General features: G+C 42.0%; 1 protein-coding gene across 1 annotated transcript in view; it reads right to left on the reverse strand.

Annotated features, from left to right (window-relative positions):
* Positions 1 to 22032, reverse strand: part of trim9 (tripartite motif containing 9) — a 37316-nt gene that overhangs the window by 6693 nt on the left and 8591 nt on the right. The window contains exons 2-7 of the mRNA XM_014994176.2: positions 16964 to 17059; positions 15602 to 15724; positions 8009 to 8119; positions 7761 to 7914; positions 7109 to 7254; positions 4353 to 4491 (exon numbers count right to left, since the gene is read on the reverse strand). Coding sequence (XP_014849662.1) covers positions 4353 to 4491; positions 7109 to 7254; positions 7761 to 7914; positions 8009 to 8119; positions 15602 to 15724; positions 16964 to 17059 — 769 coding nt within the window. The remainder of the gene's footprint in view (positions 1 to 4352; positions 4492 to 7108; positions 7255 to 7760; positions 7915 to 8008; positions 8120 to 15601; positions 15725 to 16963; positions 17060 to 22032) is intronic.

Raw genomic sequence — 22032 nt, forward strand, 5'->3', positions numbered from 1 at the left:
TCACATCACTGAGCAAACCGAGGCGGCGCAATGACGGCGCTTTGACAAGCGTGACGTGAATCAGGAGGGTGGTGGGTAAATGAGGAGATGCTACACTGTAAAAACATCTTTATGAAAGATTATGATTGTATTAGGTTAATAATCCTTATAGTTAAAACTCTATAGCTTGTTACAAACTATAAATTATGATTACCGTCTTAAATCATATATCTGAGTCAAACAGTCTGGAAATCTTAACTGGTAAATACTTAAATATAGTTAGTAGCTTACAAAAAAACATATTTATGTGAAGTTCTGTTGTTGGGATTTAGGGCTCATATCTCATCAGCAGCTGTTAACTAATTTTCCCAATTCCAAATCCAGATTAGTTGCTTGGAGGCAGTGCACCATCAATGATCTTCCTGATGGAAACAAGAACCGAAAACAGGAAATGTTTCCTGTCATTTAATGACATCGACTTTTATGTAAATAACGGCCTATTGAAAACATGAACAGGATTTAAAGCTTCATAAAACATTGTTTCCATGAACTGCTGTTATGTTTTGTGGTCTTGGAACAGTTTTGATTAGCGGTTAGCTTTAGCCCTGAGATCATCAAATCCAAATTTGCTCTGAACTTACAGAGATTTATCTACTGTAGGCAAGATATTAAATTCTTATAACCTTACAACAGAACTTCACTTCAAATACTTATATGACAGATAAACTATGATAGGAATTGAACAATATTGTGATTATTGTAAATGAGGTACAAAATAATTATTTTGAATAATTTCAGTGTTTTAAAGTCATTTACTGCTTTGACATTGTAATATATAGCGACTAGCTAGTCACCGATGAAATTACACATCTTTCGGTGAACATAATCTGCATTTTTTTTCCTCACCAGATTACACATGGCCCATCTACAAGCAAATGCTTTCAATTTTTTCTCCTTTAATGCAGGGATAGCCAGTAGATTTCAATAAAAATGGTGGATTAAGTTAAGCAAACACAGGAACCACCAGTAATTACGGTCCCACATAGGTTACCTAACGTCCTAACAGCTAAGATTACAAAAACTGCTTGATTCAGGCCTGAAAACAGCAACATCACATCTTCATCATCTACACAGGAAAACATGGAGCCAAGCAGGCGGGCTTTTGTCATTTCTATGGGCTCCACCAGTCCTGAACGTCTACAGCTCTCAGCATCCCCACGAGTGGCTTCGTTCCATTACCCCGGTTTGATTTCTCAAAGGAAATACTGTAAGACACAGACATTTATTAGGGGGGCCGTATTAAATGTTTAATATGTGGAGCCCACAGAGCAGCAAACTGCCCCCCTGCTGGTTGGAGAGTGACGACCTCACTGATGAAACAGGCAGAGGCCCGGGGAGGATTAGAGCGGAAGCAGTCGGCCGTGACAGCCGTCCATACCTGTGCCTATAGACTGAATATCGCATGGAGGGAGTCCAGCTGAAATGTGACGTGAAGGGGGGAGAGAGAGAGTAGAACAAGAAAAAAAGCAGGGGGGAGGAAGGAGGAAGAGCCGAGCGAAGCAGCGGCGCAGACAGCGTGGAGGGGATTTGGGGAGGGAGAGCGGAGAAGATACAAAAGCAGATTTGATCAGGGAAGCTGGTTCACCGTCGGCAGTCAAAGAGCAGAGGATTTTCTCAAAAATCAACCAAAGAATCAGGAAAAGGAGAAACATTGAAGAGCATACAATGAAAATAAAGAGAATGTTTATTATTATTATTATTATTATTTCATAAAAACCAACAAAATCAAAAGTTAGTCTGCTCAGGTTGATGGCTGCAAGAAAAAAAAACAACAACAAAGAAGCTGAATGTGTCCGCAGGGTTAGACTACAGAGGTGCTGAGAGCTCGTTCTGGAAGCTGTCTGAGGTTTTTCAGGTCCACAGACGGATGACGCACCGTGCAGAGCGGCATTTAACTAATGGCAAAGCGAGAACACGAGTGGATTACACGCCGAGCAGATGATGCTGGACGTCACGAGTTTAAAGGCTTAAACATATTCCTATGCAGTATTCAAATCAGACTGAAATCTTGCAGTGGACGCGTCGAAGAATTAAGTTACTGTATTGCATTAAAACAGAAATCAGCTGAAAGTGACACCAAATATCTGAACATCCCTTTAGAAAACTGCAAGATTTCAGTCTTTAAGCTTCACTATTTCTTCTATAGACTTTATGGAGTCAAGATACGATTGTAATGACAAAAAATATCGTTTAGTCGACTCTAGTTAGGATAAACTGCTGCTGTTGTCGCAATAAAATGCATGCATGCTAATGTCCCAAGGATGCAATCACAGCCTTATTGCTAACACACACAAAGAAACGCAAGAATCTACAGCGCCAGGAATATTTGAGTTGTAACGATCTGAGGTTGTTTCTATGGAATGAAAAATGTAAAGATGCTCTCAAAAACAAAACAAAGCAATTTCAGGTTTCATAAACCTAAGACTGCTTATTAGAATATAACAACAGTTAATTCAGTGAAGCGCACATTTATTTTGTTTGGTAACGTTTATCCAGACAACACAAAAATGTTAGTGTAGCTATGTTATGGTTTCTATTGGTTAAGGGTCAAGAGTTCTTCTTTTGTAAGGAATCAAAAATGCAATTTAATTCACAAAATTGTTTAGACTAGAATAACCTCATCAAGCTACTCGAGGTATTTTAGATTTTGATTAATGATGCAGTTCCTCGCCTTTAAAACAGTGAAACGATCCTTCAAATCGTTACCAAATAGGAATATGATATAATTCATTTAGAAAACAAATGTACACTCGTCTTTCTTACAGTTATATCTTTCGTTTTCCCCCTCAATCCCTTCCACTGCCCCCTAACACAGTGACGCCCTGAACAAAGAACCATAACACTGTTAAATAAAATCCTACTGCAGACAACATTGTAGTTGCTTTGTTTGGATAAATATAATATCAATTATAGTGTTTAAAGATGAAAAGCCTCCTATAACTCCCATAATAATGAAATTTGTTGCCATTCTCCAGAACATAGGTAAAAAATAAAAGATTTTATACTTTAGCCCACAGCAGGCCTTTCAGATACAATATGGCTTTAATTTCCTCCTGTGAGGCAAAGTGATGATTCATCGCACCGATTCCTTTAAAAATTAAGGTATAAGTCTAACTGCGTGAGCTTTCTGGTGGACATATTGTGTAAAGACTATAACACGGCTTCTTTTGTGAACTTAACAATGGCTTTCACGCAGTTTGCACAGATTATCAAGTGGCTCTACTTTCCCAAAAACTAAATCAGTTTGCTTCATAGCCAACAAGAGAGGGCGGCCTGGGAGTTGGGCTCGCTTGAGGACAGTCGGTAACGGATCTACTTTCTTGGCTCTCTCCGGAGTCAAACTTTTCCGGAGAGAGGAACTTTAATCCCAAACGCTGACGGCTGACAATCCGGGGTCCTCTGAATAAATGGATTAGCGTTGCGTAAGGCTGGGCTGTCAGAATGATTAGTTGTGATTAATTGAGATTAATCGCACTTACAAATTTAATTGCTCGCTTACAAAAGGACTAGGCATGTCCATTAAATAAATGATTATGCACAGCACAAGTGCATTTGGATTTTAAATAAAAATGTAAACATCATAAAATAAATCTATAATTTGTTGGATTAAAGGGGCAGCATTATGTGCTTTCATTTTATAGCACAATCAAGTATCTATGCTACCTTCATGTATGATAAAAATGCTTTATATATCAAATATGACTATGAAATTTAACTTCGTAAGTTAATGCCTTGAAATTGGGTCTCTGTCTCTTTAAGAAACTTCTGCTCTTTTAAACTCCGCCTTCAGGAAGTCATCACAACATGGCTCCTCTATTAACCCTTTAACGACGTTTTTACCAGCGTTTCACTCTAAAGTAGCTCCTATAACAATCTCAGCAGATGCTCAGTCCGACCAGGTGTTTGCTACTTGCTGCTGGCTAGTCTGAAGGAGCCGAGTGAGAGAGGCTGCTCTGAGGCCGAAGCTTGGAGGCTTGGAAACTACAGAGGAGGAGGAGCTGCGTCTTGAAGGCGGAGCTAGGTCCACCCAGACGTTTTGCACAGCTGAATGGTTGCAACGGGAGATTAAAGGATTTCTCAAACATGCAGGAAAGAATCACAGCAACACTCCAGGTATGCTTTTGATGCGTGAATAACGTGACATAGAGCTCAAAAAAGTCTATTTAACTGAAATCGATTAAAATAACTGCGATTAATTATCAAACCTTTGCACGGCACTAACTGGTGTAATAATCTCTGGGAAGTGCTACAGCTTAGCTTTTTCTAAATCCCATTCACTGAGCAGGAGGAGGTGGCGGCGATGCTCCACTTACTCTCAGAGGTCTGCATGATCAGCGTCTTGCTGTACTGGCCCACTCCGCTGGAGTTGAACGCCTTCACTCTGGACTTGTACGTGCTGTTGAAGTGGAGCCCGTCCACCGTGCAGATGGTTTCCGTCCCCACGTACACCTCCTGCAAAACACACACACACCAGCTTCCCGTTAGGCCAGTCAAATGCATCCTGTGCGTAATTATAACACCGAACGGAGGGGTCCCTGCTGGATTTGATGGAGGAGGCGGTAAGTGACGGTGGAGCTTGTACAGTGGAGCGGGGTGTGGGCTTGCCGGTGTATAAATAGACGTTGGTGGGCTTTGGTGGCGGGGGGGGGGGTAGATGCGAGTCGCCACGCTCAGCGGGAGGCTGCGTTGGTTGGACTCAGTGAGTCAGAGAGTAGAGGATGGGGGGGAGAAAAATTCCCTCGTTATCTAGTGCATAGTTTTCAGGCAAAATGTCGCTTCGTACTACGTGGGAGTTGAAATGATGCAATGGAAACACGTGTGGAAATTATTTCCAATTTACAGAGGAGCTGCAAAATTGAATCTTAAGATATTGTGCTGCGAAACACAAACACCACGAATGTAGAAATATTTCCCAGCTGTAGCACCGGTTATTAGTTACTGGATACACTTGATTCAGAACTGGACACTGCAGCAGGAGTCATTCACTCTTGCACTGTATTAAAGGGGCAGTATTTGTGTGTTTTTAAGACACATAGTTCTGTTTTGTAGCACAATCAAGCAACTGTGTTAGCTTCAAGTGTTAGAAAAATGTTGCATGCATCAAATGCGACTTAAAAGAAATTTGACTTCATAATTTAACGCTTTGAAATTGGGCCTCTGTCTCTTTAAGAAAGTCTTGCTGTTTCTGAAACTCAGAAAGTCATCACAACATGGCTCCTCTATTAACCCTTTAACAACGTTTTTACCAGTGTTTCACTGAAAATCAGCTCCTATAATGAGCTCAGCAGTCACTCAGTTCCACCAGGTGTTTGCTAATTGCTGCTGGCTAGTCTGAAGGAGCCGAGAGAAGGGATCTGCAGGGAGGCTGCTCTATGAGGCCAAAAACCAGAGGCTTGGAAACCGAGCTGCGTCTCGGAGGCGGAGCTTGGGCCACCCAGGGGTTTTGCACAGCTGAATGGTTGCCATGGAGATTAGAATCAAGGCAAACACTCCAGGTGTGTTTTTGATGAGGGAATAACTTTAGAACATGATGTAAAGCTCAAATATTTTTTGATTTTATATGCCCCTATAAAATGTTCCATTTTTATACAAATGAACACTTGTTTCCTCTGCTGTATAATAGTAGAGAAATGTAACCTTTGCTGTGTTTTAGCAAAATAAACCAAGTCTGAAAAGCCAAATATCTTGAAGGCTGAGCGATTCATACACTTAAATGCACTTCAGAATATCCTTTTGTTTTCGTACCTTCTCTCTCACTCTGTGTGCTGAGCCTGAGAAGTCTGCCTCGGGGTATTTTCTTCTTCTGCATTTAAGAAATAAAATTACATCCCCTCCTTCCCCACCGCACCAGAATATAGAACAATAGACCTCACTCGTTGAGCTTTCACAGCGCTCTAATAACGGATCGCTCAAATCCTAGGCTGGGGGGCAAAATGTTAACAGATATGGATATCCACAGCTTTTGTACAGGAGGGAACAGTTCAGTAGGGACAGGTAGCTGTCCTGACAAAGCCGAGCAAAGATCCGGTGCGGAGCGAGGGAGCAGTGGGGGGGGGGGGGGACCGAAGGGAGGGATGGATTACAGGGCGAGTCTCTGTGTGGGTCTGGAGACCACTTTGATCCCAGATCGCACTTCATGCAGAATCGTCCCGGCTAGCAGCTGCGTTTCAAAACACACAACGTCTCACCAAATGCTTTCAGTCCAGTTTGTATCTCAGCACGCTCGGAATGAGACAAAACAAAACACAGGAGTAACTTTTCAACAAGACACAGGAGCCAATTTTAGGTAAGCAATTGATGAAAAAGTACAACTCCAACTGGAAGATTATTTCACTTGCAGTGAGACATTTTCCCCGTGTTATATGTGAAATAATTTGCCAGTGGAAATAGTACTTCTTTAAAAAAAAAAAAAATATGAAAGAAGTATTTACTTAAAACAAGCTCCTATACAGATCTGGAAAAACAATTAAATAAAAGACAACTGCACTGAGTCCCACTGAAAACCCGATGGCTGTGCCACCAAATATTGATTTCTGAGTTAAAACATCAGTATTGCTGTAAATGAATATGAACTTGTTTCCTTTGCATTATTTGAGGTCTGACAGCGCTGCACAAATAAGTGCTACATTTTTGCTGGGGATTTTGGAGACATGTAGTTCGTAGAATAAATGTTCATTTTACAAAGACATGTAGCTATAAAATGTAAAATGAGAGAAACTGATCATTTTAAGTGGTCTCTTCAGTTTTTCCAGAGCTGTATATCACTGAAAAATTACTTAGAGGTTAGTGTCTCATAATTATTAGATTTTTGCACTAGAAATGAAAAAAAAAAAAAAAACTTGGTAAGATATTGTTTTTTTTTGTATGTTTTTTTGCAGTGTGTTCTCCTGGTAGTAGCTCATTCACTGCCATAAAACGCCGTGCCACAGGTTTGGGTCGAAGGGTTTTGTTCTCACTGTTAACTCCATAAATTTCAGCTCATTGCCGTCACATCCTCCGTTCTGCAGAGGTTCTTATCTCATCTTCCATAAAAAAAAAAAAAGAGCATCAACGCCGCGTTAGCTCCTACCCTGAACGGGCCTCCGTTCCCGTCGTCCAGCTCCAGGATGTAACCTTCGACGGCGATGGTGGAGAGCGGCGGCTGTTTCCATGACAATGTGGCGCTGTTGTTCTGGGTACAGCATTCTTCTAGCTGGAGGATGGGAGCAGCTGGGACTGAGGAGAGAGGGAGAGAAAAAAACAGGACAGATTACAGTCTGAGATATGAAAAGACATCCACCACGCACAGCCCTGCTCCACATCCAAGTGGTGCTCCACGGTTTTCATCTCTTTATGATACATAAATCAACAGCTTCCATGAATAACGTCTGTAGACTTTTCGAGAGGTTTCGACTAAACGTAGGGATGCCAAAACGATCAGAAACGTCCGACGTTTTCTGCGTAGTCCTGAACGTGAAACCAGTTTGAGGTGCGGTTTCTGTGTGAGAGCTAAACAGGTCATGCTCAAAAAAACAAGCTTTCTTTAACTCCAGACTCAAGAGGCTGCTGCTGCCACGGATAAAGAAGGACACTCCAGATTCCAGGAAGTACGCCGCGCTACATGCCTAAATATCTGAGGGTTCATATTTTGATAACGTGGTTGACGCGGAAGCCTGGCTTTTTGTTCGAGGAAGATTTAACAGGAGAATCGGTGAGTCTTTCGGAGCCGTCCCCTCCTTCACCTTTCATCTGTACAAAGTCCAGCTGGTGGATGGTTTGCAGGAGCGGCCCGCTGTCCAGGGTGAGGTCAAAGTCACTGGTCATCCTCGGGGTCAGGGTTCCCTTCCCCCACTGGCTCTCGGTCATGTGGACCCTCCGGATCAAAGCGTCCGAGATCTGAAACGGGACACCGGTGAATCACTGACAACACAAAATGAAGCCCTCCACCCCTCTCAATCTTTACTTTGAAATTTCCCAGAAGTCCTTTCACCTGCAGGAAGCCACTGGGATCGTTCTCCTTGATGACCTCCAGGCAGTACTCCATGAGTCCTGTTGTCTGACGCAGCTTCACCGTGCAATGGGAGATCTGATCCCGAACCACCTGGACAGACGAGGCGCAGGGAAGAAGGGAATAATGTATTTTATAAAACTACAAGGGATTAAAAAGAGTTAAATCATTGATTAATTGTTATAGGCTTTCCTTTCTAGTCACCACAGTAAAGCATAAATAAAGTCCCGCTAATGTTTTTGAGCGTAATTTGTTGAGTGAGTGAGGGGAGATAACATAAAAAGAAGGTAAAATAGGAGAACATTTATTTACTTGGGGTAGGAAGAAGGGTGGGGGGAGATTTATAATAAGAAAACAAACAAAGAATGAAAAAAAAAAGATTAAAAGGAGCGAAGAGACGGTTAATGAATGAGCAGGACCAACACTAATGAAAAGGTAAGCGGCCGGATGGCTCGAGTTATTGATTAGGTCTTTTTTTTTTCCGTCTCTCTGGATGCATGTCGAGGGAGGAAGAGGAGGCTGAAGGGTTTCAGTCGCTGACGTCAGCGAAGAGAACGTGTCATGTTGTTTTCACGCGCGCGCTGAAGACAGTCATGGCGAGTTACATCAGGGAGCAGGACGAGAAGAGAACACTCTGAAATGACGAATGATGGGATTTTTAATATATATATATATCTTGGGTACTTTACTCGATAGCTGAAAAGAAAAGTGCAAAAAAGGAACAGGAAGCATTGGTGTTGTTCACGGCGGCGCTGTGAATACTTGACCAGTTTTGTAAGGTGGGAGATTCCCTCCCAGCCTCCCGCTGCCCCCTCCTCGCTCGCTGACAGCTCTGATGTTGTCCACCGTCTCTTTGCAACAGTGTGAAATAAATTCAAGTGCTGGACTGTGTGTTGCTAGGTAACAGAAACTTAACTGCTGCTATCCGAGGAGCGGCTCCGAAGCTGAACGGAGAGGAAAATCCTCCGTGGAGCCGCACGGCGGACCGGGCAGCTTCTGTCAAGACGATTCACTGGCGACGGCAGCTGGCAGAGACGGAGGAATTCACAGGACGAAACCAAAACCCTCTCCTTTATCGGACCTCAAACCACATTTTAGGCCAATTAAAATGGACTGGACCTTGTCAAATGATTGGTTTGAACAGTTATCTATGTCGTAGAACTCTGCTAACAAGTGGACAAAATCATTAACGTCAAGTCTAATTTATGTGAGTGAAAGACACCAAAGGGCATCAGTTAGCACTTTTACTGAAAGTTAAAGTCGAAAAGAAAGAAAAACCCGCATGAGGCAACCGAAGATCGACAACTTTATGTTTGCAAGACCGAAATCTGTCGCAACGGCCAGCCGAGAAGACAGGAGTGACAGCAAAGTTTCCAGCATCAGTGTGAAAATAAATTGTTCAGAAGTCAGGAAAATAGTGGAGTATTACCATGGATACCTATCAGATTGGCACCCTGTCCAAGGTTTTAAAAGCACATTAATTTCTACCACCTTTGTCTTTGTCACCAGTGTATGCTGCAGCTGTGAATGGAAGCAGCTAAAAGTCCTTCTATTCGCATGTTCCATCTGTGTTTTTGTGCTAATTTCACTTCAGTAGCCTACCTGTCAACTTGTTTCTTTAAGGAACTCTATAAAGCCTTTTCACACTAACACACTAGTCACTTCAAGCTAATGCAATGTGATTGTTGCAAAGAAAGTTTAACTATTTACATCCTGTCACTCTTTTGTTCAAGGCTGTATTGTAAATGATGTGTGTGCTTTGGTAAAACAATTATTTTATTTATCTGTTATTCAAGCATTCAAAATAGTTTGATTTTCTCACACTAAAATAAGATTTCTATCCCTTTCACTGGGTGGAAACACTAAGCAGATAATTAACAGTCCGAGACAACTGTTGGACGTCACCTGAACCTTTTGCCACAAACTCGATCCATCCAGTGTGAAATAAAACAAATCCAGCCTCGGTCCGACTAATCCGCTCCGGCTGTAATTCCCTAAAACGCTAATGGCTTCCTTTTAGAGCAAAATCAATCAGCCTGGCGGACAGCGTTTAACTGGAGGACATTTTGCTCCAGGTGTGCGTCTCTGGCGCTGAGGTCAGGACCCGGACCGCCTCTTGTTCTGCGAGTCTGAAACAACTGCAGCCCTGCAGTGGCCTGGCGGCGCTCCAAGACGAGTTTGTCACCGCCGCCGCTGCCTGCTTAGCAATCCTCTCCACTCCCGGCAGGTACAGCCTCCTAACTCACACACAGCGCCGACCGCAACCATTTTCTTTCCTTGTAAATATGTGTGGCGATGGAAAAAAATGTCTCTCTTTGTCGCAGCTCCCCAATACTGAACTTATCTCTCTCACTATTAGCCTCATTGTGTGTGGTGGCAGGATAAACAACTGTTACATTTCATTGTGGCACAACTGGTTTTTGCTAAAACAATTACTTCTTAAAGTGTTCATATTTCCATCCTTTTAATAAAATATTGCTGTTTTTAGCCCATCTAATGCCATTGGCTACACAAAACGTAGAACTGGGTGAAAAGTTCAGGATTGTAACTTTAAGTAAAAAAAAAAATGTTTTTGAAGCCATTTACCTTCTTGAGGAAAGAGAGGGGAAAAAAGAGAAAGAAGGTGTAGGAGTTAATTAAACGACTAAATCCGCTCCGCTTCCGTCAGTCACACATCCCAGATGATTTACGCTCGACTCACCCTGCGGCGACAACAAGCGACGGAATGGAGCCGGAAGATATTAATCATAAGTTAAGACGTTACTGCTTACTAAAATTACGACCTAAACAAAAGCAAAAGTATAAAATCTCAATTGAAATGTGTGAGGTTCATTCACTTAATTTCACTGTTCACATGTAGGTCAAAGTTTTTTTTGTTTGTTTTGTTTTTAGCTCTGCAGAGAAAACTTTAGGTGTGATTTATGTGTGAAGGAATCTGGATTATCTGTTCAACTTGTTGAACGTTAATTAAATCGAATGAAAATTAGACGCATCTGAACAGCCCGTGTCATTAATATCACAGTAAAAATTGTCCGGTAAAAATAGAAAACGACAGAATTTTTTTTTTTTTTTTTTGATGCCGTCAAGCCAAACTGACTCACGATAGAAAAAAGTGGAGTGCGGTATCAATTACTGCTCACTGAAATGCTCATCTCAGCTATCATCGGCATTCATCTGCCAAGCGCTCCGCCAGATGACAGATGGGAAAGATTCATTTATCTGAATTTGCGCAGGAGTGCAGAGGACGCAGCAGTCATGCAGCGTGACACCCGGTGGACAAGATTTGAAATCCTCGACGAGTTTGGTGAATCTGGTGCGTTAAGTGGGCCACAAACTCGGCACGGGGTCACAATAGTTGCGCGTTATTGACAATTTCCGTTGCCTGATTTCTGCATCCGTCATCATTTTGGGGGCGAACAGGAGCCCCAAACCCAATTCTCCACCAACTCTCTGCTCCCTGGTTTTTCCCCCATCAGCAGCTGCTAACTGCGCGCCACTCTCATGTGGGTCTCATGTTCTTGTGCTGCGTGCGAGATTCAGTAGCAGCTAAAATAATGAGCCATCTTTTCTCTCTGTATCTCTCCATCTCTTCCAGCCTCCTTCTATTTATGCCCGCTTTAATTATTGGGCCACTGCGGCACATTTGGCCTCGCAAAAAAAGACAAAAAAAAAAACACTGCGGCTGCAGTTCAAACAAGTCATCTTTACCCGAAGGACAGCGGCTGCACTGCACAGTCACGGCCACATGCAGCATCATATTTGTTACAGTTTGACTTTTTGGGCTGTTTTGTTTTGAAAGAGCATGTAAACGATTAAAGTGCAGAAAAAGGAACACATGCGAGACAGAAGAAGACGGAAACTACAAAACCGGAAGCGGGGACGGATGACGCGATGCGTCGCTAAGGGTGACTGCGACAGGACGTGTCCGGCTTGGCGTCGCCCGTCGCTCAGATGTCACCGAGGAAACATTACCGATGACTGCTGTGACATTATCAGATGGAGGGCAAGTGTTGGGAGGGAGAGGAACTTTGTGATGAAGGAGCCGAGGCGAACAAGAGAGGCAGGTTTAAGATGGTTTCCTGCCACACGCCTCAGTTTGTCCTGTGATTTCCGAGGACAGAGGAGATGTTCATTTTCTACATCTCACCGACTACTGGTTTGAGAAGCCAAAAAGATTTTCTAGCATGTAAAATAGTTTTATAATTGTGTCAAACTCTTTGCACTTACATTTTGTCATATTAGAACAACAGATTTTCAATGTGTTTTACTGCGATTTGCCACAGATCAGGACAAAACGTGCATGGCTGTTCAGATACACGCCTGGCTGTCGCAATAACGAATTATCCCAGTGATTATTGCCGTCAATTATATTACTGATGTTTTGAGACCATTTTCAAGTACATTTATCAATAATGGCACAATAACGCAATGTTCCTTTAAAGGCCTTCAAGTAAGAGCCTGATTTATGATGAGATTAAATCACACAAAGCGGGACTCTATTTGCAAATTGCATGATTTTTAAAGCTGCCTGGCTGCCCCGCATCTTATTTAGGGATAGTCGCGTAAAGAGGGCTGACTACAAGTGCACACCACACTTTTCAGATTTATATCGGTAGTAAAAAAAAGCATAATGTTTTGGCCTATTACGTGATTTTCTTTTTCTCAAAATGTGAACAAAATAGGTGCATAAACATTTTTGAGAGGTATTTTATGTCCTTAGAAAACAGGGGCAGAGGGGGGAGTCTAAAATGTTTAAAAGTGAAGACCTCCTAAGGTCCAAAACATGGAATGCGCTACTCAGTCCTTTAGGAACTTGCGTGGATATTTTTTTTTTTAAACAAACCCTAGGAGTCAAACTTTTTTGGCTTTTATTAAAATTACCTTCAGCGTTTTTTTCCACAGGGTGTTTAGATGCAGCTCTGCTCTTTGAGAACTCATCGCTATTTGCTCCGGCTTTTATTTGCATGAATATATATAAATAAATATGGACGCACTTTCCTCTGAAAGCCTCATTTAAATGTGGGCAAACTGTGTCAAGCAGCTCACGCTGGAAAGATGTGTTCGGCGACAACAGATCTGTCGTTTGCGTAGCTACCAGAATTAGACAGAAAGTCAAAGTACAGACCTAAATCCAGCGGTGACAAGACTTGAAAATTGATCTTTTCGCAGAAACGATCCATCCAAGATGGCTGACCGTGCAACGAGGACGAGGGAAACATTTCATTTCCTGTCATTGTTCCAAAAACGTAAGACGTCTTCTGCTCTTATCTTGTGCTCTCATTTGGCCCAAAACGAAAATGAGTTCGACAACATTGGCAATAAATCCTGATTTGTAGTTGTACAAACGTTTCTGTAGATGCTTTTATATGGGCTGCATTTGATAAATAGATGTTTCCTGTGCTGGTTCAGTTTTGCATTTTCATTTCCAGGCAAATCTGGGCAGGAGGGCAGCATCACACACCTAAGAGTGTGTGTGTGTGTGTGTGTGTGTGTGTGTGCGTGCGTGCGTGCGTGCGTGCGTGTGTGTGTGTGTGTGTGTATGTGTGTGTGTGTGGGCATTAGCTCTAGAGGAGCTTCTGTAACACCTTTCCATGTGACAAACCTCCGCCTCTGGCATCTCCTTCAACACAGGTCGGACTTCCTGATGTTCCGGGAGATTAAAAAAAATAATTAATCTGACTCATGCGACAAGGACTGCCTTTTGTCTCCATGGCTCCGCAACAGCAAGCAAAGAAGGTCACCATGGCGACAGCCAGGCTTCAGCGTTTTGAACTGGAGGAGAGCAGCGGGAGGCCGCGCCACACACGCCTCTCATCATCTGCGGACAGATTTCAGGTCTCTGTCTGACTTTCTGACGCTAAACTGCATCCTGCTGTTTAAGTGTAACTCAATTAATGGAGGCGTCTGCTGGGTGCTGCTGTTAAAAGCTGCAGAGCGACTGCGCATGCGTACAAACTCCTGTTGGGGATTCCACAAAACTGTCTCCATCCTGACTGACGTCTTCATTTAACAGAAGAAATCCTGAGAAGCACAGCAGCGCTGCTGAGTTGCATCAGCAAGCTGAGTGGGAAACTTCCTTAAAGCGGCACGGCGGCTGCGTAGCAGGATTGAGTTAGCAGCAAGCTGACAGGTGCATGGGAACACGTCATGGGTTGAAGGTGTGAAGTGTGTTCTCCGCCAACCTAAAAAAAAATCATCAGAAATTCATCCATCGTGATGACGTGTTATATTTTAAATGTGGACGGAGTTGTTTTATCTGTAGCTCAACGAAAAAAAAGCATCTTCTTTCTCTTATTTTAAGGTTTTGAATGCCTGAAGTAAAAAAACTTTGTCAGATTAGGTAAGTTGGAAAATATTTAAACACAAAAAGAAAAAAAGTAACTTTAAAAAACTGTGAAGTGGAAGAAAATGATGCATGATTTTCAACATATTTAAAAAAAAACCCTGAAAAGTATGGTGTGCAAATTTTATATTCAGCTCACTTTCCTTTCGTACTCATATATAATATCAAGTGCAGGTGATTGCCTTCAGAAATCACCTTAGTGGATAAAGTGCGCCAATGTGTAATTTAATCTCAGTTTAAATCCAGCTGTCCTGTGAAAGCCTTAAAGGGTTAATTCAGTTTGATGAAGCTTGAGCTTTTTTGCAACAAAGAAAGAGCACCAGAAGTCAGTCTTTAAGTGGGAAAACCACTAGAAACATAATCTCAAATGTCAGCTGTAATTGCAACTAAACTTGTTTCACAAACAAAGTGAATCAGGGCAGCTGAATACCAACTAAAGCGCAGATCCAAAATGGATAAAATCCCAATAAAATACAACTCTATGATGTGTAAAAATTAACAAATGATGGTAAAAAATGCCTTAAGTGCGAAGACGCAGCCGCCGTTGACCGCCGCGGAAAAACCAGAGCGGCTGTAACGCGTGTTTGTGCAGCGTGTGGTTCCGCTCACATGCTGCCGTGCGCAGGCTGTGTTCTTCACCCCACCTACACGTGTGAAGCTTCGATTCTGCACCGCGCTCAAGCATGAAATTGGACGCCGTTGCAAAACAAATGTGTCTCTCTCTCCTTTTCTCTCCTCTCACTCATATCTCGTGTTCAACTTGCCAGGGGTGCTTTTTAAAGGAAAACGAAGCTATGAATGTATTAAAAAAAAAAAACACGGAGACACAAACTGCGATTTCACGAATCCTCATTCAGTTCATACAACAATTAAAACATTCAATGGATGAAACGTGTAACCTCAAAAAAGACCTCCCAAAAAGAAGGATTTTCCTAAGCAACTGAGCTGCAGATGAAAACATTTTACGTTGCCGTCAACAAGGACAGATTTGTTCCCCTCGGGGCAAATGGCAGCTTCAGTTTATGGCAGCTCAATTCGATTTTCTCAGATGCTAGAGAGGCACCGGTCTCTGTTTTCCATTCCAATTTGAGACCTGATTTGCAGAGAGAGCGTCACCGTTCTGTCTCTTTTTTGTTCGAAACAGAACGCCGTGACGGGGGGAAGCAGACGGACGTCGTTTCGCCCTGTTTTAATGCTCATGACGTCAAATGTTTTTTGTCACTTTTACCCACCTTGAGCTTGTGTTCGTGCTCCTTGTTGACTTGGGCCAGGAGCTGAGCTTTGCGGCGGTTCAAGGCGTCGATCAGCGCGTCGCACTGCGCCACCAAACAGGCCTCAAATTCCACGCCGTTTTCCTGAGGGGCAAAAAAACCCCCGCAGACATGAGGTCTCCTAGAGTCTGTGATTTTTTTTTATAGCAAATTAAAAACTTGTTTAACTTGACTTTTACTTGAAGCTCAAATATTTCATCATGGTTTTTTTTCTGTTCATCAAATTCTAAGGGATTTTATTTTTTGTTTGTTCTCTGCTGTTCTTTCTCTTCTATGATCCGAATGGCTTTAATGTTGTTTTTCTTTTATCTTGTTTTTAGCATTGGGAAGATAAATAAATTAAATACAATTGCACCTGTTATCTCTGTTTTTCTGTATTATGGCTAAATATTAAAGGTGTTTTTAGCATTCCAGAGTTTGAATGTTTTTATTTCATTCTCTGGTTTTTCCTTTTTTAACAAATTCACTTCCTGAGTTCAACACTTTCTTGCTCGTCTTGTTCTAGCTTTCTAATAATTTGTTTCTTTTTTTTTTTTACTTACCTCAGGAATTTTTGATGCAATTGTCAAATACAACACATTGTGTTACATTTCATTGAATGAAAAATGCTTTATGAATAATGTCAGATTAATCGATTAATATATCCCGTCAAGGCCCAGCTTTAAACATTTTAAATAAATTCCGTTTTTATTGTCGTTTCTTCACAGAATATTTTATGAATTCCTAAAAAAAAAAAAAAAAATCCCAGAATTTTACAGCCTTAATACTCTCTTGAATATTTATTTTTTTTAATTCAAAAATAAAAATGTAAAACCATCATATCATAATATAAATATAACAATTATTATTAACTACACAGTCTGAATCAGAATATTTTTAGACATTTTGCTGTCCATTTTCACACGTCTGTATTATTTGCTTCTCCACTCCTACACACACACACACACACACTCTGGTGTATCTAAATCTGTGGGATGATTATCAATGGAGGCCTTTAATCCCACATTCCTCCTCTAATCAGCCAGTTAGGCTGACCACAGCGTCATCTGGCTTTGTCTTCACATGAGTCCTAATCCAGCATACACCACAGCGTCATCAGCATAAACACAGATCCAGCAGAGACCTTCAGTTTATGGCTTTAGAGGTTATTTTTTCTCCTTTTTTTTTTTTTTTTTTTAAATTAAGCAGCATGTCATAAGTTAAAAATTTTAACATATGGGCTTGGTAAGAAAACAGCAGCGCAAGATCAAGTCGATTTTTCGAGGTTGCCTTAAAGAAAACCGTAAGCGTCTTTTTGTGGTTTGGGTAAGTTTGGGTGAGTACCTGGATGTGCTGCACCATGTTCCTCAGCTGAACCAGGAACTCTTTTGCTTCGGTGGCTCTGTCTGACAGACCGTTTAAGGCTTGGGACAGCTGACCCTGTGGAGGACAAACACATTTCAGGAGCTTGGACTAACATAGAAGACACACACACAAAAGAAAGTCCATTGTCTCTAAAGTCCTGAGGTCGTTCTTACCATGTTCAACAACAAACCAGACATCAGTAAGACAACATCTACAATGACCTGAAATAACTAAGATTTTCAAAATTAGTCAGCACTTTATTTGAAGGGGCGTGCATAAGACAGACATGTCATAAACACGAAGGCGTCTATATGAATGTTTACATCATGACGTGTCTTTCGGTAAATAATGACACTTTTAATGCAAAGTTGACACTTTTATCAGACTTTTAATGAAACATTTAGAGCAACTTTGCATTGAAAGTGTCATTATTTACAGAATGACACGTCATGTAAGCATTCGCGAAGACTCCTTCACATTCAGAGCAGGAGTTATGTCATGTTTATGACTGTCATGTCAGTCTTATGCGCACCCTTTCAAAACAAAGCGCTACAGAGAGTCCAGGTTAGTGACTGGGCCACTGCTTTGGCAGCCTGCACCAAACCAGTAGAGACAAAAGCACTAAGATGAACAGGAAGTACAAGTAGCAGCAGGTTTGCACAGTTTGTATAGTTTGGTACAAATATTGAGTTCAGTGATAAGTACAACAGGAGAGTGCAGCTATTTTTCAGCATAAAAAGTCTCTAGGTTAGGTCATAAAATTAAAAACTAATCCGTCTTCGAGCTGTACGGTCGAGATGTGACGAGATACAAACATCTAGAACGGCATGAGGGAACTTTGCATTGTTATTATTGGATTACAGCTGCTGGGCTCCTGTTGAGGGCTGAGCTCAGCACACATGACAGGAAATGCCACTGTTGTGGATGTGTGCGATGACACAGAAGGACTTCTGTTTGGATAGCAGGGAAGAAGAGATGACTTGTTCACATGTATGTAGAGCGAGGCCGTGTGAACATGGAGGTGAGAGAGGGAGAGAGCGAGGACGGGGCCCGACCCTCTGACCCTCTGGGAACCTCGTCGGGTTGGTGGGCGCATGTTGTCTTCTGGCAGTGTTTTTTTTTTTTTCTTTTGTGGGGGAGGGGGGCGTTTCCCGACGAAAAGGAAGAAAAATCATCTCGGCTGCGGAAGAGCGCAATAAAAACCAGCTTCTAGCTGATCTGGTGGAAAACGCTGTGAAAACAATCCGACACACGCTCCTCGGTGACAGCCGGGCCTCTGGAATCCGACGTTAGTCGACCAAATGGGAGTTGGCCTGCCGGGGCCGACAGCTGACCTTTGAACTCCAGAGTTTGGGAAAGAAAAAAAAAAAAAAAAGTGACAGCTGCCGCCAACATGAGTCCACGCAACTGGGGACGGTCCGAGCTGGCAACAGCTGAGCAAAGATCTGGACGTAAAGTTCTTAACTTTGTTCAGGGCTTCCTCTGTTAACCAGGGACTCATATTTTAGAGTCTCTAGAGATTTTCATTACTGGAAAAAGCATCTTCCCCCCCCCTTGTAGTGATTTAACTATTAGATGTCACAGCATATAGAAAAGTCTACAGATAGACAAGTTTATGACTAAAAAAAGATGTCCTGGGTTATGTGAACCTAAACACCAACACCAGGATTTTTGTGCAAAATTAACCTGGGATTGTTTTTTTTACGCCACACAGGGAAACAATCTACATTTAGAAAGCCACTGATTTAGGTTTAGGTTGAAATTGTTGTTTCCAGAGGTCATGAAAGGTCAGCTAGCCCTCCACACCTCCTTCAAGTCAGACAAAACTGGCGTCAATCAACTCGGATACGTTTGTGTGGCAAAATGTTTTGTTTCTGCTGCTTTGGCTTTGAAGATATTAATGAAAGCTTAAAGTTCGACTACTCCCAGTTTTACACACTTACGTTGCAACAGTCAAGTTTACAGTCATTTCTTCTTTGAAGAAGAATTTTATCCCAATCAGAATGGACTGAAAGTAGAGTTTTGTTTTTTGTTTTTTTCTTCTTGCCGCTTTTCCATAAAGTCCAGATCTATTTGGCGTTTATCCCTTGGGATTTCCTACTTCGTGCTTTGGAAGACCACGTCTCTCTTTGCTTCTGCTTCATAGCTGCATACTCCCAGCGTAATCCCAATCGTTAGTACCGAAATGCGGCTACAACGTCCGAAGACATTTGTCAGCTGAAAGAAATCGGTAGGAAAACTCGAGAATTGAAAGCAGAACTTATTTTTGCAGTATTTCTGTTTTGCCAGAAGTTGTTGTTGTTTTTTTTCTTTTCAGCTTGAATTTGTGCACAGATTAGATAAACCAAGAATAATGAGATTTATACGGCCTGCTGGGAAGATTCCTAGTTCTTCCTCGTGCTCCCGGCTCCATCTTCATTAATATTCAATCTGCACCTATGAGACGCTTCCCCTAAAGAAATCCCAATATTTCTTCAGAGTATAGGCTAGACTTTAATTTTATTCAAACTGGAAAAAACAAAAAACAAAAAGCGGACTCTTCTTCTCCTGCCATCTGCTGCTTCTCTCACTTCAAGATCTCACTAATCACACTCAGTCTGTCCACAGCGCTCAGTTCACACTCTGCTGTTTTTTTTGTCATGGATCAGGCAGGTTCCCTCACTTCCTGCCCTTCCAAGCTGACCTAAAAAAAAAAATAAAAAAAAAGTAGCTTTCCTTTCTCCATCCTTGCAACACAAACATGGGGGTTAGCTCCTGCTCCGCCTGGTTAACAGTCATTCGGCGACGGAGCAGATGAACACGAGAAGAGCTCGGTTGTCTGGAGGCGTTTTTCCATGGCGTCTGTTTCTGAAGCCCGCAGAGCTCCGTCCCCGAAAAGCAGGTCACTGGAAAGTGGAGGCTCTCTTCATTCCCGCGCCGCTCACGGCTACTTCCTGCTCCGCGACGAGTGCGGCGCCAGGGCCGGCAGGTCGGCAGATGGGAGGACAGGGCCTCTGCGGCGAATGGGGTTGGAGAGCAAGACGGAGCTGGGATCCTTTAAGGTTTGGGGTTTTGAAGCAACAGGAGGAGCAGCTGAGTTTTTCTTCTTTTTAAAAATTATTTTCTGCTTATTGCACCTTTTTTCTGCAACATCCGTCCATCAATTCAGTCAGAGTTACAAGTATATATTTCGCCTCGACTTTGGAAAGGGGTTACCGGGGCAGTAGCCCAGGGCACCAAGTTTTGGGGGTCCCCAAAAATTCAAAAATAGTTTTGTAATGAATGAACAATTTACCTTGTACCCAATATACCCATAGGCCTACATGAACTGTTTAGTTTTTATATATAGTTTAAATCAATATATTTTTATATTGTTTTATATATATATATATATATATATATATATATATATATATATATATATTTATTTATTTATTTTTTTTTTTTGGGGGGGGGGGCGGGGAGGGGGATTTTGAACTTATAAAACATTTTTTTGGGACCAACATGGAGCCAGTTCACATGGGACATTTCAAACTTGCTGATGTGAAGGCCTGCCTTTTAATGGTAAGGTATTTTTATTTATATAGCTCTTTTTCAGCAACACGTCAATTCAAAGTGCTTCACGGGAGTTAGAGGAAACACAACCAAAATTACAAAAGAAAATCAAAAAGTACTCCACAATTTGTAAACTAGGAGTTTCTCTGGATAAACTAATAGGAAAGTAAAAGTGTAAAAAGTTTAATGATAAATGTTGATCTAATGCACTGTAATCTTCATGAGTAAAGTGGTTGGGTTTTTTTTATTACTTATTTTTTAGGAAAAAGCACCAAAACTCTCTCTAGCCCAGGGCCCCCCATCCTTCTAAATCCGGCCCTGCGTAGCCTACTTCATCCCCTAAATCCCAACAAAATCTACTGACATTTTGTTTGTGCTTCTAACGCAAAGTGACTGCACACGCAGCACAAACAAGTTGTCACAGTTCCTGCGATGACTGATGAGAAACGTCAGTACAAAAGTTAGCGTACATTGAAATTCACACATCGCCACGCGTTCATTTGCATTTTCATCTGTTGCCGGGGTGATAGATTTCACTCCCTGTGACATCAATCATGATTTTATGTCTGGCTGCTAACCGTCCCTGGAGGAGAAATTTTATTTTATTTATTCATTTTTAAGCTTCAGCTGATCAATTTACCGCTTACATTAATGCAAAGCGTCCAGGCCAGGTGGCTTCAGGGTGAAAGAAGAAAACGTTAAAATAAATAAATAAAAAATTGGGAGGGGTTCAGCTTAGAATGTCCCCGGTATTTATGGGGGCACCGATCGCCTCTGTAATTAAGCCGAGTGGAAACGCGCGCATCGCGGTCATGAATAATTCACCGGCAGCTCCGGGGACCGGTTCATACGGTTCCTATTAGCCACTTGCCGATAGGAAAAGGTTTTAATGTTGAGAAAGGCGGCGGAGGCAGTTTGGAATAATGTCTCCACAGGGCGGAAGAAGGAGCGGAGGAAGTGGGTACAGTCACTTAAAGTGGAACAGAAAAGCGATAACACACACCTCTTTTAGCTAATTGAAAAGACACATCTGGAGAGAGAAAAAAGTCTCATTACCTCCACTGCGGAGTTAGCTGTTGAGTTCTGTAACCTACTTTTAAAAACTGCACTGCTCTTTTTAAAGTTTCAGGGTCTTTTTTTCTTCTTTCTTAATCTTTAAACAATCAGTTTAAGCGCAACAAAAAACAAACATAAACCAAATGTCAGCCTCTGTTAAAAAAAAAAAAAGATGCTAAACCGGCAAAGAGAGAATAGCGTAACATGTTGGTGACTAGAGCAATGAAAGCATGTGGTTGTTTACGCGGGACGATAAGGTCGTCAGAGATTAAAGATGAAAAAAGCATTAACCGTGTCTGTGCTATTCTCTGCCTTTCTTTCTGTTGTTAAAACGTTTCCAGGAGTTTGGATTCTCCTCCCAAGATCCCACGTGAGACAAAGTCTTTCCCACGAGCAGAGCCTTAAAGCGGCTGGTGCATAATTCATCAATGAAATCTGCCGTCATCAATAATGCACAA

The sequence above is a fragment of the Poecilia mexicana genome, unplaced genomic scaffold (assembly GCF_051168715.1).
Source record: "Poecilia mexicana isolate PSO_F unplaced genomic scaffold, ASM5116871v1 scaffold_22, whole genome shotgun sequence".
Lineage (NCBI taxonomy): Eukaryota > Metazoa > Chordata > Actinopteri > Cyprinodontiformes > Poeciliidae > Poecilia > Poecilia mexicana.